Here is a 13,350-nt window from a genome sequence, read left to right as displayed (position 1 = left end):
ATATATATATATATATATGTATATGTATAGGCTTTATGTGTAATAATGGAAGGAGGGGTGACTTATTTGACAGTGATCAGAAAATTACAGGATTTTTTCGCCTAAATTTAGGGGGTTGACTTATACGTAGTCAGCTTATATGCCACAATATACAGTAACAGCAATATTATTTTGGCCTTCACACTTGTAATATCAGTCATAAATTATACCAACTAGCATTAAACATCTGATTTAAGTAAAATGCACCTACATTATTAACAATGAGAAAAAAAAAAGGAATCCATCATCGGATTTCTTACACTTCCAGCGAGAAATTTTTAAAAATGAAATGGACAGAAGATTAAATAGCAAATCTACTGGTAAATTGATAACTATAGAAAATATTTTAATTTCAGCAGTTAATGAAAAAGTTTTTGATAATCACCGAGTAATGTCAAGATGACATGTTCAAAGATGTTAAGTTTGAAACACTGCAGAGTTAAAACTATTTTCAACAACAGCAACAAAATTATACAAGTGATTAGTCAATGGATCAAACAAGTCACTCAAATTTCCTCACTAGAAGTTTTCTTGAATGGATTCCTGGAGGACATTTTATGTTCAGAGTAATAAGCAAACAGATTCAGATTCACCTAACAGTGACATTAACTATTTGTACTCCTGAATGGTCACTTTCATCACTCTAATGAATTAATTCATACATCAGTGTTGATGACTGAGACAACTGTATCATCTTCTCATTCTACATCATTATAAAGAATTCATCAATGATCTTTACAATGAAACAAGAGCAAATGCATTTATTAATAAGAAAAGCAAAGCAATAAGAAAAACCTATTTTGTAATTAATTTCTAGTTAATTTGTATCTATTATATATTCATCGTACTTAAAGTGATATGTGTTCATACAATAAAAATGGTAAGCAGCTTAATATCTTCGTTTTATTGCTTATTAAATGTAAACATCTATAAGCTGAAATACAAACAGCACAGAGAATTCAGCCCCCACAAATACCTTTACAATTTGTTCTGCTGCAGATAGAGAAACAAAACTAAAGTAATAAAACAACTTAGTCTAACACTTACATTTAAAGATATTTACAGACTGTTTAATTTCTTTTTGTGATGGTTAAAGAAAAGCATTTTAATTTTTAATAACAATGAAGGCAAATTGGACATTGTAAAATGCTTCGCAATGCCCATAAGCCTTCAAGCTAGTAAATTCTTAGCACATAAGGAAAGGCAGTTTGCGAGTCTCCATTGTCCACTTCAATAAACAAAGCAATCAAATCCTCTGCTTAGATCAGTTAAATGACACTTAACTCGTATAAATCACATTAGTACTTCTTTAAAACCAAACAACCAACTGTACATCAGTAAAACTGTAAAATGTGCATAAATTTGAAATAAACTAAAACTGAAACAAAAGTACTAAAACACCCACATGGATAATACTTCAAAACATTTGTTATTTTCAAACTACATTTGAGCTTACCTGTATCATAGTTATCATATCAAGGCTTTTAGCATCATCACTACACGTAGTGAACATTTTCCTGGTATGACTGTACTTTGAAAATTTGTCATTTCATTAGTAAGAAAGATGATAATTATAATTATGACTGATTTCAAATGGAGATTAAACTATTTTCTTCCCCACTGAATATCATATTGTGCTAAGGCATAACTCATGAAGGTTTTAAGTATCAATCTCAGCAACTTTTAATTTGAGCAAAACTATTTCTACATCAATGTACATACAAAATACTTCAGTTGTTTGCAACAGAAATAATGCTATATCAAAGTGTGATTTTTAACATCTTTATTTAAAATATTACACACCATTGTAAACTTCAACTTACAGCAAAAAACAATAATTAACTGATGAAATGGCATTTGTTGACAACAACTGTCACCTAAGTAACTGTTGTACAAACTTAACTCTCCATGAAATGCCATGAACATCCTCCAGAAAAAAAATCTCAACCTGAACAGTGGTCAAAATCATATAACTACAAATATATTTTTTTTTGAAGGAAAACAATTCTTCAGTTACAAAGAAACAAGTATAATACCAAGAAAATAAGAAACAGTTTAAAATATTTAATAAACAGATAGTTCAGTTTGTGGAATATATATATTTCCAAGTAACTAGGCACACTTGAGGTTTGTATGGAATGGAGTAAACTTTATTTTTCTTTTATTAAGAAAATTATTTATTCAGTCACAATTTGGTGTACGTACATACATACACAGTCTATTCAGTCATAATATGTATATCTAACTCAATGTAACTGTACAGAAAATTCCAATGCCATAAATGTAGTACATACATACATACACAATCTACAAAGTCTGCAACAACAGAAAGATTGTTCCAAATACACTTAGTTTTCACTGCCTATATCCCAACCTGGAGGTAAATTTGTGCACCACTTGAGGCTGTTATGCTAATAATTGCCTTACTGATAGCCCAATCAAATCACAGTTGTAGGAAGACTAGCTCCATGGCATCCAAAAAACACCAAATATGTTCCTCAAGCATCCAGTGGAGACTACGTTGATTCATTTGTCCTGGACTTGCATAGAACATTCAACGTTTCCAATTCATTCTGCAGGTATGAGAAGCTGTTTGTTGAGGTGTTCATATAATCTACATTGGTGGCCACTAACATGTTACTTACGGGAAAATTATTTCCACTATCAAATAGGCTCTGTGAAAGATTAAGTGACACATTTTCTGTTTCACTGTAATCTAAAATGTTTTGTATGTCAAGTGGTTCTATCCCTAGATCAAGGCTATCCAGTTTTTCAGTAGTTTCCTCCAAAGACATTTCTGCATTCTGATGTACTCCTATGCCACCTGAAGGCTCAGACTTGGGGATAGAATTAACCTGCTTTGTAGCAATTGCCAAAATGTCCTGACTGCTAGCTGTAACTAAAGTGGTGTTTGGATAAAAAGGAGAACAGAGACTAACTCTGTCCTTAAGCTCTACTGCAGACGTAGCACTTAAACCTGAGCAGGTAGTTACTGTAGATGCAACTCCCATTGTAACTACACCTCCACTTGTAGCACCTGCCCGCAGTTCTGGGGTGAAAGTAGGATGATGAGGCAACTGTGATGGTTGAAGAAACAGCTCAGGCATTTGATTACTTTTCCCCTCCAATACTAAAATGAGGAGAAAAAGAGAAAAAACAATACTTCAATCCAACTATGTTTACACAAATATATGAATATTCCTTGTAAGTATCTGCAAAACAAATTAATTACAGAAGCTAACAGATATTACACTATATATTGTGATCACTTTGGGACACAGTTGCATTGATAACAATAACCGGATGATGATGTTAACTGATGAAATAAAAATTTGTCAGTTTCAGTAATGTATATTCATATAGGGTAGCAAACGTATTACCTAAAAGTTTGAAAGCTGGATTTTTACATTTATTGACATATTCATAAACAATTAAAGAAATGAAAAACAATTACAACAAGAATTAGAAAAATTAATTTAAAGTTGACTGTACTATTTTTTTGGAGCAATTCATTAATAAAACTTTCAAGTCTTAATGATGATTCAACCTGGTCATCTTTTCCACTGTGCTTTCTTTTACAGTCAAGGTTTTCATTCTTTTTTTACTCCTCTCTCAGTGTTTGTTCGATTTTTTTAAATCTTACACAAAAGAGGATGAGAAATTTTTAATTGCACTGCTGCATTATGTTGCCCCATATTTGGTAATTTATGGTGCTTGACGTTTCACCAGTTCTTCAGGTTAGCATAAAAACAAAAATGTTCAGGGCCTAGAACTAGTTATCATTGATTAAATGTTGTAGGAAATTACCATGCATCGGGCCATAGAGAATTTTCAATAAAGGGAAACGAAAATACCAGTAACATAAGATTTTGCTTCATTGTTAAGTTGTATTTGTCTAATCACTGAATCAAAGTAACATTACGAATATACAAAGTGTTCACTATCATTATTAGCATGGGTGAGGAATGAAGTATAGATATACATATATAAATAATCAAGTTGAATACAACAGAATAAGTATCCTTAGTACCTTTATCAATAGTTTCGATATATATAGATATATCGATGTGACGATACGAGTTTGCACCTTATTATCTTCAGAGCTATTCTTTTTTAAATTGCCTAGGTACTGTTCAAAATTGTACAAATTAAATTTTATACAAAAAATATGGCACAAATTTCATTCATTAAAACGATAAAGCATGAACGTTGAGCTAAAAGTTGTCTGTTTCGTATATTGGATATTTAATAACATTGGTAGTAGTTTTGCTGTATTCTCATCAATAACCTGTGAAAATTAAATGCTTTGTTTGTTAATTTTTTAAGGCTATAATGTGGGATACAAGATGTGCCCTGGGTTTTGTAGGTGACCGCAGAAGTATTATTTTCCTTTGTTCGCTAGTCTCGCACATTAAAAAATTTACTTCACAAAGAAATATAACTTTTTGTATGTGAAATACTTGTAATATTAACTGAAAAACTGCCAAATTTCGTGAAGATCTACCCAACATATAGGGAGTTATAAGTATTAAACTTATGTCAACTTTAAACAAGTACAGAAGGTCACGTGACTCGGTCAAATCGACCGACCCCGTGTCGGAATAGTTAAAAAGGATATTCAAGAATGGACCAAAATGTTTCATTAGTGCACCCCCCCCCATAAAATACATGTAAAGATTGTGTTGCTTAATGTCATTTCAGACGTATATCCCACTTTCCAGGAACACATCATGACGTATAATGGGGATTCCCTGTATATATGTAAATGTATATACATGTTACAGATTTCTTTTTCACGATAGGTAAAATTGAAAAGCAAATCTGACGTCTGATGCATTCCTTTACTGACTGTACCCTCTGCTGTTATTTAAAGCTCTTCAGCACAGCTTGGGTCATCAATTGAAAGAAATACAGTTAGGCCTTATAATGGTGAAGTAAGTACTATATTTATGGGGTTTTTGAGCCTTTTTTAATTCACTACACATTATAAAAGGCCTAACTGTATTTGATTGGTTTACTGACCCAACCAGTGCTGAGCCTTTAAATAGGTGAAACTGCATGCAGTTCACGGCAGAGGGTACAGTCAATCAAGAAATGCATTAGGCCTCTATGTCACAGATTTTCTTCTCAATTTTACCTTTGGTGGAAAAGAAAAGAAATCTATAACATATATAATCATTTAACTGTTTGTCTGCTGTATAATATCAAATAACGAATTAGACACAACATTGAAACATTATTCACACACATCTAAATGGACTTAAAAAACCAATATATAGCTCTAATTGATGGAAAATAGGAATGTCGGTCTCTAAATAATAATAATAGAAAAAAAAGACTGAGGAGAAATATAAAAATGACTTAAATTTCTTTGTTTTCCTGCCATGAGTAATGCTGAATCCTGCAGAATAAAGCATAAAAGATAAATATTTCACTTGTTTGGAATCGTTTAATGCATGGCCCGTTGACAGAATATTTAGACTGTAATTTCTGCAATGCCTACTCTTGGCAATAGTTCCGTATCAAGATGCCATTTATAATTTATGTGGTTGATGTTTTTTTTGTTCGTTTTACTTTTAGTTTACCAAACAGGTATTGTTTAGATATTAAACTTTTCAAACATTTGTTCTCTTTTAGTTTCTTGCTTGAATTTTGTAATATTTTGGTGTGAGGGTTGTGCCCTAATATGCCAATGTTTCATATTGGGGCAATTTCTTTTTATGTTGTAATTGTTGTGGTTGATATTTTTTTTCCTATTTTAAACCTTACTTTATAAGTACCATTTAAGTAGTAAAGTTACCCCTAATTTGTTGTTTTTGTCTGTTTATTTTCAATTTGCATTGTTGTGAGGATGGTGTCTTAACATGAAACTCTTTTTCTTATACTTTCCTGGATAAACATTCTTGCTAGATGACTTTCATTTCAACATCTTTCTGATGAAGCTCATATAGCTGTCCAAACTCTTGAATGGGCTAATTATCAGTATGGTTTCCGATTTACTGATATTTTATTCAGTGTTCAAAAATTGTTTGAATCTTATTTAAGAAAAGCTGCAGAAGTACAAACCCTTAAATTACAACAACCTTGGCAGTGTTGTTGTTTCAATTTACCCCCAAAACAAATTTATATGATCATGTAATGACGTAGCTTGGGGTTAAAATCTGGAATAATTTTACCAAAATAGGAATGAGTGCCACTGTTTTCAAACATTTTTAAAATTCTTACCAGTCTCTGGTTTCAAAACAGTTCTTGTTGCCAGCTTGATTGTTCTTGGAATGGTATGAGTTGTCAGTGGACCTGTTTTCAAAATATATAAAGACATAAAACTAGAATTCATATTAACTGCAAATTTTATGTATTTAGCAAATGACCAAAATTACACCAATGTGTGTTAATTGCTTTAATTATGAAATTCTCCACAAAGTTTAAATGTTTATATATAAGCTATAACAAACTATTTGTTCATAACAGCCATTAATTCAATACCAATTGAAATGAATTATCTGAGGAAGCTTTTTTACTTCTACTCACCTCCTGCATCTCTGGCAGCACCAACAAAAATGTTTTCTTTCAGAAACCTGTCTAAACAGCCATCTTCTATTTTTTGACGTTTTCTGCTGAGACCTTCTGGATCTGATTTAATTTGTTTCAATAATTAGCTTACTTCTCACTGCAATTTCAATAACATCAAAAGAAAACAAATGCATTTTTAAAATTATATAATGTATATTAAGTAAGAATCAAAATAAATGTGTTAGTGCCAAATGAAAATTCAAATAAATTTAAAGTTAGAAGAAAAAAGTAAATGAACTTGAAGATCATTCTAAAGTGGGAGGAGAAGAATACATGTTAAAAATTTTATGTTAACTCTTGAGTAATTTCTTTTCACCTCTATTCATTGGTAGCAGCTGAAAAGGTCGAGGATCGCTACTACTACCATCAGATGGCCTGTACAGCTGAATAAAGACAGACATGGGCTGTTGAACATTTTCATCTCGATATCGAGGTGTGCGAAAAGGAATTGCTACTTGCTTGTGTACTTCATTTGGATGGAACTCCCCAAAAGCTTCCCATTCCACCTGACCTGCTCTTTCTTCATAAAATCTTACTTTAATGTCATCTATGGTAAAAAAAATAGACAGGAGCATACAAGTTTAAAATGCTGAAACAAAAAAGTACACAAACACTAATAAACACAAGACACCAGACTTCCCTATTAGAATATAAGATGATTACCTCCAATCTTACATAAAACAAGATGCTAACATTCCTTTGTGAAAAGAACATTTATTAAGCTTTAAACTGCTTTCTTCTCACCAATTTTTAAGACCAGGTGGAAATATAATGCATTTAGTCAAATAAAAACAAAACTTTTATATAGTATGATGGCATCACCTTTGTTGGAACTCTCATAAAGAAACTGTTATAAACATGACAGACTCAGTTTACCAAAATCCACCATCTGTACATTGTCCGGTAATCCAATCTTCTGACATATATTGCGACATAAATAAAAATTTGATGAAAATTACATTTCACCCACTAACAGTTTCTATCAAATTACTAAAGAAAATCACATCTCAACCACTAGTATGCATATCATATCCAGGCAAGCTTGAAAAGCCCTGGTGTCTCATGGGCAGTAGATATAGCAACAGATGTAAATTTAAGATAATTTCCTTATAACAATAAAGCAATTTTAATTAGCTAAAAATTCCCTATAAAAACAATCTTCAAAATTTCCAGGTTTTTACAAATCTTATCAGTATGATACTAATGTTACTAATATTTGATTCTTTTAAGATTAACTTTAAACTACATATATTTGAAATAATAAAAACAGATGGAGAAATTTCTTTTTCAGGTGCAAATAATACTTCATATAATACAAATACAAAAGGCTTTACCTACAAAAAAAATAACATATTGCTCTTTGTTTTACATACATATTCTTATGTTACAGTTTCCCAATAACTTTGAGAAAAAAATTACTGAAAAGATTTTACCTTTAGCAACTTTATCACAAAGAAGAATGACCTCAGTCCCTCCACATACAGGTGCTGAGTAGTGACTCAACTTGTTAATTGTAAGTTCAGAAATAGCTTCTAATAAAAGAACACAGAAGTACCAATTAGCTGTAACTGTCATTCTCCACAACATTTCAAATTTTAAATAATTTTTTCAACAGCAAAAATAATAACATATCTGCACATATCTTTTATTAATTTCAAATTACAAGATTCCACCAGTAGTTTGGGATAATAGAAATTCAATTTCATATAATCTATCATAATAATACTCCGGTTTTGCCTCTCCTGAAAATACACGTGCACCTTACTATCCAAATGTGCATGCATGCACACTTCATTTTAAGATGTAAACAAAAGACTTTAGTAGACATTTTGTAAAACAACATATTAAAAGCTTAAAATGTTTAAAAAGGTCTAATGTTAGGTCAGAGAGCAATATTATAAGTTTATTTATTAATAGTATTAAGTATGTTAAAGTTTAGCTCTAACTAAAATCAAGCAAAAATATTACAAAAGTTTCAGTGATAATTTATCTTTATCTTAATAAAGGCTTAACTCATGTTAGGCCAAAGACAAGTGGACTCGTAGATTTTGGGGTCTGTGATGAGAAATCTTTTGTATTATTCTATAAATCCTGTACATAAAGAAGTACTGTTGCAATAAAGATATCAAGATACCAATTTGACTGCAAAATTATATATTCAATTATATTAAAAAAAAACAAGCTTGTAAAAGAACCATTTATATAACAACTTTATTCCATCCTTTTCTGATTTATGAAACTTAGTAGATTAATGTAAGTTCTTGAACATCTTTCTGTGTATAAGACCCACAATTCTGCTTGATCTTTTAAAAATGAATAAAATTGTTTAACCCAAGCCCCACCAATGTATTATCATGATTGAATATAAAACTAAACACATAAATACAATAATTGTTATCTTGTAACACAGCTTTATTAGTTAATCTGTGTTAAGCTTTAAAACATTCCAGAAAGATTATTTTAATAGATAAATTATTAAATGAAACCACTATTTTAATAAGTGTAAGTTACTACATTTATTAACATTTGTTTCATACTGATGATAATATGGCTGTCTCAAACACAGAGATGTAAAAGATTACTTCAATGAAAACTACATAACTTGTAATAGCTAAATACATTTTGATAGTCTGGATAAATATACATTTTTCATTTTATGAAAGAGTATTTAAAAAATTCTTACAGGTTCTGACATGTTCCAATATACATTTTTCTGAAGGTGGTGAGCTAAATCTGCCTCAAGCTACATATTACACAAGTAAACTTGAGGGCCCACTTTTTGATACATTATATGATTTTATTATTATTTTCAACCCTACAGAGTTTCAAATAATTGTCTTTATGTGTACAGTAAAAATTGTTATAATTTGCTGGTTAACTTCGGGAGTCAAATAGCAAGAACAAAGATTAGGTGCTACTATATCGTGTGGTCTACACAGATACTATCATCATCATCATCACCGTTTGAACTTTCATATATTTGCAATTGGCACCATTTATTATAAATAACGTTTTGAAAAACTAATAAAGTACAAAATACCATTATAACAATATATACTATACAGTAAGTACTATAACATTTGTGTAGTAAGTGTATCTTCATGTAAGTACTATAACATTTGTGCAGTAAGTGTATCTTCATGCAAGTACAATAACATTTGTGTAGTAAGTGTATCTTCATGCAAGTACTATAACATTTGTGTAGTAAGTGTATCTTCATGCAAGTACTATAACATTTGTGTAGTAAGTGTATCTTCATGCAAGTACTATAACATTTGTGTAGTAAGTGTATCTTCATGCAAGTACTATAACATTTGTGTAGTAAGTGTATCTTCATGCAAGTACTATAACATTTGTGTAGTAAGTGTATCTTCATGTAAGTACTATAACATTTGTGCAGTAAGTGTATCTTCATGTAAGTACTATAAAAATATGTTATTTTGCATATGAAAGCATTGTAATGATTACTGATAATCTGCCAAATTTCATTAACATTTGCTTACTAATTTAAAAGTTATAGAAGGAAAACTATAACAAACACAAAATGGTTACGAGGTCTGTCCCAAGGACCGAGACCATGTTGAAAGAGTTAATAGACCTCACTGAATAAACAATACTAAACATGCAAGTTACTTTACATTTAAAAAAAACAAGTGAAACGAAACCATTTTATTATTTTTAACTCCAAGTTCTCTAGAAAATTAGTAACTTGCTTGTAAGTAGAAGAAACTGCTATATTTTTCTAATGCTATACGAGGTTCTGAAATTTCAATGTATTTTCTCATATTTGGACAATCATAATAATGTTTAAGAAGAACCTACTTTTGTCAAAGATTGGGTCACTAACCACTGGTGGAAGAGGAATGGTATACTTTCCTTGCTGTGAACCTTCAATAAAAACTTGAAAGCACAACCTCACCACATTGAGGTCTATATTACTTGTCTGTAGTCTATGGTCAAATCCAGCTGTTCACAAAAATGACAACAATCAAACAAGTGAAACAAATTATCCTCTAGAAATTACATGTCAGTGCCATTTTTTTTAATTATCATAAGTATAAAAAGCTATATAAAATCTTTACATCAAGTCAAAATCTGAAATCAGTTTGAAATAATTCTTGAAATAAAGTTAATATCACTGCCAATATATAACAAAATATCTTACTTCGATACGGATCAACTTTTATCATCTCTCGAAGCTTCAAAGATTCTTCAATATCCTTTCGTTTCACACATTGGATACCAAGACTCGAAAAGCTGTAAAAAAAGTTATAAAAAAATGAAACAATATGAAAAAATAAACAGATATATATTCTTCTTATGATTGTGCAATTTTAAATACAATTTCCTTATTAAGAAGGGGCATTATGAAAATCAGTTAAAACTTTTGGTTATGTAAAGTTCATATTAAGACAATTCAAAAATAGCAATGACCTGAAAGAAGCTCGTCCTCAGATGATCTTCAAGGATGAAATTTCAATTAAGAAAAGAACTTATCTGGTGTTTCAAGACCATCAAGAAAACAGACAATAAACAGCATTTACATAAATTTAAAATAACGAGAATTATAGAGATACAAACAGTAGCCACAAAACTTAAATTACCAAATTAAGCCTAATAAGTTAACCTAAAAGATTTAAACATTTTATACGTTTAAAAATACTTTAATGAGCAACTGGACACATTAATAAACTAATTTCCTTCAAATAAAAATGTTTTAGCCTTTTAACTTAACCTTTCAACGGATTGAATGAAAAGTTGGATGAAAACTATAAACTCTCTTTCTACTAACCTACAGGTCATATCATGATTATTGATAACCATAGTACAGATCCCCTTCTTGCAGCCTTCTCGACCAACCAAGTTATGGGGATGAGGTCTATATGGTGGACCTTCCTTGGTCACACATGATACCACCACCACTGCCGAACCTTTGTAGTTAACCACCTGATAAACAGTCAGAAAGAACCATCTTTCAATGGGTGTGTGTGACAGAAATATGGAATGGTGGAAGACGACACATAAAAGAATAATAAAAAAAAAAAACACCACTAAACAAAGTTATTATAGTGTAATTAAAAAAAACAAGACACCCAAGACAAACAAAAATATTACCATATATCCAACTACGGTAATGATAATTTTACTACTCAAAACTGTCTTTAGTAAATTGATTGAGAGTTGTTTGTTAGTGCATCTTTGTGGCTTTCTCTTTACTTATACCTCCCAACACCTGAAAATTTGAAGGAAATGACAATAGACTTTGAAACTCCACAAAACAGACAGCCCTCAACCACTAAAAACACATCATGACATGTAATATTTGAGATAGGTCTGTAAGTGCAACAAATCACTCTGCTATCATTTTGAGAATGTAAATGAACAAAATATTAAGAATTATCAGAAATTTTAAATGTTTCCTAAAAAGCAGATGAAAAGGTATAATATTCAAAGAAGGCACCACACCTTTAAAAAATATGAAGTTACAGTGACATATTGACCATAACGACACGGGTCATGGATCAAAGGCTATGTCATCACTTTTGTTGACTTGCATTCAAATTTTATTATTATACATTAGTTAATTTCTTAAAAGCCAAAACATCTACATGGCAATTTTAAAAACAAAGAAAGAGTTTATATATAAAGCAACATAACAGTAAGTTTAATGACAGTAATCCCCCAGCTGAGTTATTGCCTGCTAAACAAAGCATAAAAGATATAATGTAAAATGTAATATAACTAAAATAACCAGTTCACAACTAAAACTAAAAATGAAGTATTTATTACACTGATATAAGTAAATATTTATATTTTAAATTAATTCCAAAATGGAGTTATTTTCCCAAGTCAATGTAATTTGTGAACTTATTTATTCTGAATAACTGTTTCAGTTATTTCTTCTACAGCAATGTTTCTCAACCAGTGAGTCACAGCCCACTAATGGGCCATGAAGCAATTTGAGGTGGGGTGCAAAAAGTCTTAAAATTAGATATTTTAAAAAAATATTAAAAAACAGCAAAAGTATAATGTAAACTACATAATACCTTGCAAAATACTAAGTAAAAATCAATCTCATATGCATGAACCCAGCATATCAACTATGAAACAACAGTGTCATATGTATCATACTTCTAAAACGTTCTATGGTAGGCCACAGGATATTTCTTGAAATTTAGGTGGGCTGCGATACTGAAAAGGTTAAGAAACACTGTTCTGTAGCTAATAAAATGCTAACTTAGTTAAAAAAAAAATGGATTTAAACTAAAACAATGACAAATTTTGTTTTTCTTACATATAGTTTTAAGCTAAAACACCCTTAGAAATATGTTCCTGTTCATATACATTTTACTGCAATTGAACTGATATATAAAACTCACAAGAGATTAACAAAATTGTCTGAGTATTAATTTTTATTGGACCAAATTATCCATCAGACTTAATTTATTTTCATTTATAAATATTATTACTATCATCCAATGGTGTCTAAGTAAAATGAAGCTTTATCAGAGCATCAATAGAAGGTAACATACATACATATAATTTTAACTTAAATACTCTAAATCAGTAATGCTTCAAAAAGGACAAGTATTAACTCTCTCAACATAGACTCGGTCAATTTGCCCAACCATGTCACCTCTTTGTACTTGATTAGTCTTTATAGATTTAATACTTCTAGCTTTCAATATAGTGTGTATATCTTCAAAAAATTTGGCAGTCTTTAAGTTCATATTATGT

The 13,350-nt window shown here is 30.5% G+C and overlaps 1 protein-coding gene across 7 annotated transcripts in view; it reads right to left on the bottom strand.

Moving 5' to 3' along the window:
- Positions 1-1,805: 1,805 nt before the first annotated feature.
- The window catches only part of LOC106461895 (embryonic polarity protein dorsal-like), a 33,116-nt gene continuing 21,571 nt past the window's right edge, over positions 1,806-13,350 (bottom strand). For 6 of the 7 annotated variants that reach the window (XM_013921766.2, XM_022389008.1, XM_022389003.1 and 3 more), the window contains 8 exons: positions 11,405-11,559; positions 10,778-10,869; positions 10,435-10,578; positions 8,046-8,144; positions 6,929-7,159; positions 6,571-6,672; positions 6,265-6,336; positions 1,806-3,169 (listed from right to left, as the gene is read on the bottom strand). In XM_013921766.2, coding sequence (XP_013777220.1) covers positions 2,556-3,169; positions 6,265-6,336; positions 6,571-6,672; positions 6,929-7,159; positions 8,046-8,144; positions 10,435-10,578; positions 10,778-10,869; positions 11,405-11,559 — 1,509 coding nt within the window. In that variant the 3' untranslated portion in view covers positions 1,806-2,555. Of the gene's footprint in view, positions 3,170-6,264; positions 6,337-6,570; positions 6,673-6,928; positions 7,160-8,045; positions 8,145-10,434; positions 10,579-10,777; positions 10,870-11,404; positions 11,585-13,350 lie in introns of all 7 variants that reach the window. The other variant, XM_022389023.1, reaches the window with a different exon arrangement.

This window comes from Limulus polyphemus, unplaced genomic scaffold, assembly GCF_000517525.1.
Source record: "Limulus polyphemus unplaced genomic scaffold, Limulus_polyphemus-2.1.2 Scaffold41, whole genome shotgun sequence".
In the NCBI taxonomy this organism is placed as follows: domain Eukaryota; kingdom Metazoa; phylum Arthropoda; class Merostomata; order Xiphosura; family Limulidae; genus Limulus; species Limulus polyphemus.
Note: the sequence above shows the minus strand (reverse complement) of the source record. Positions and strands in the feature narration are given on the sequence as shown.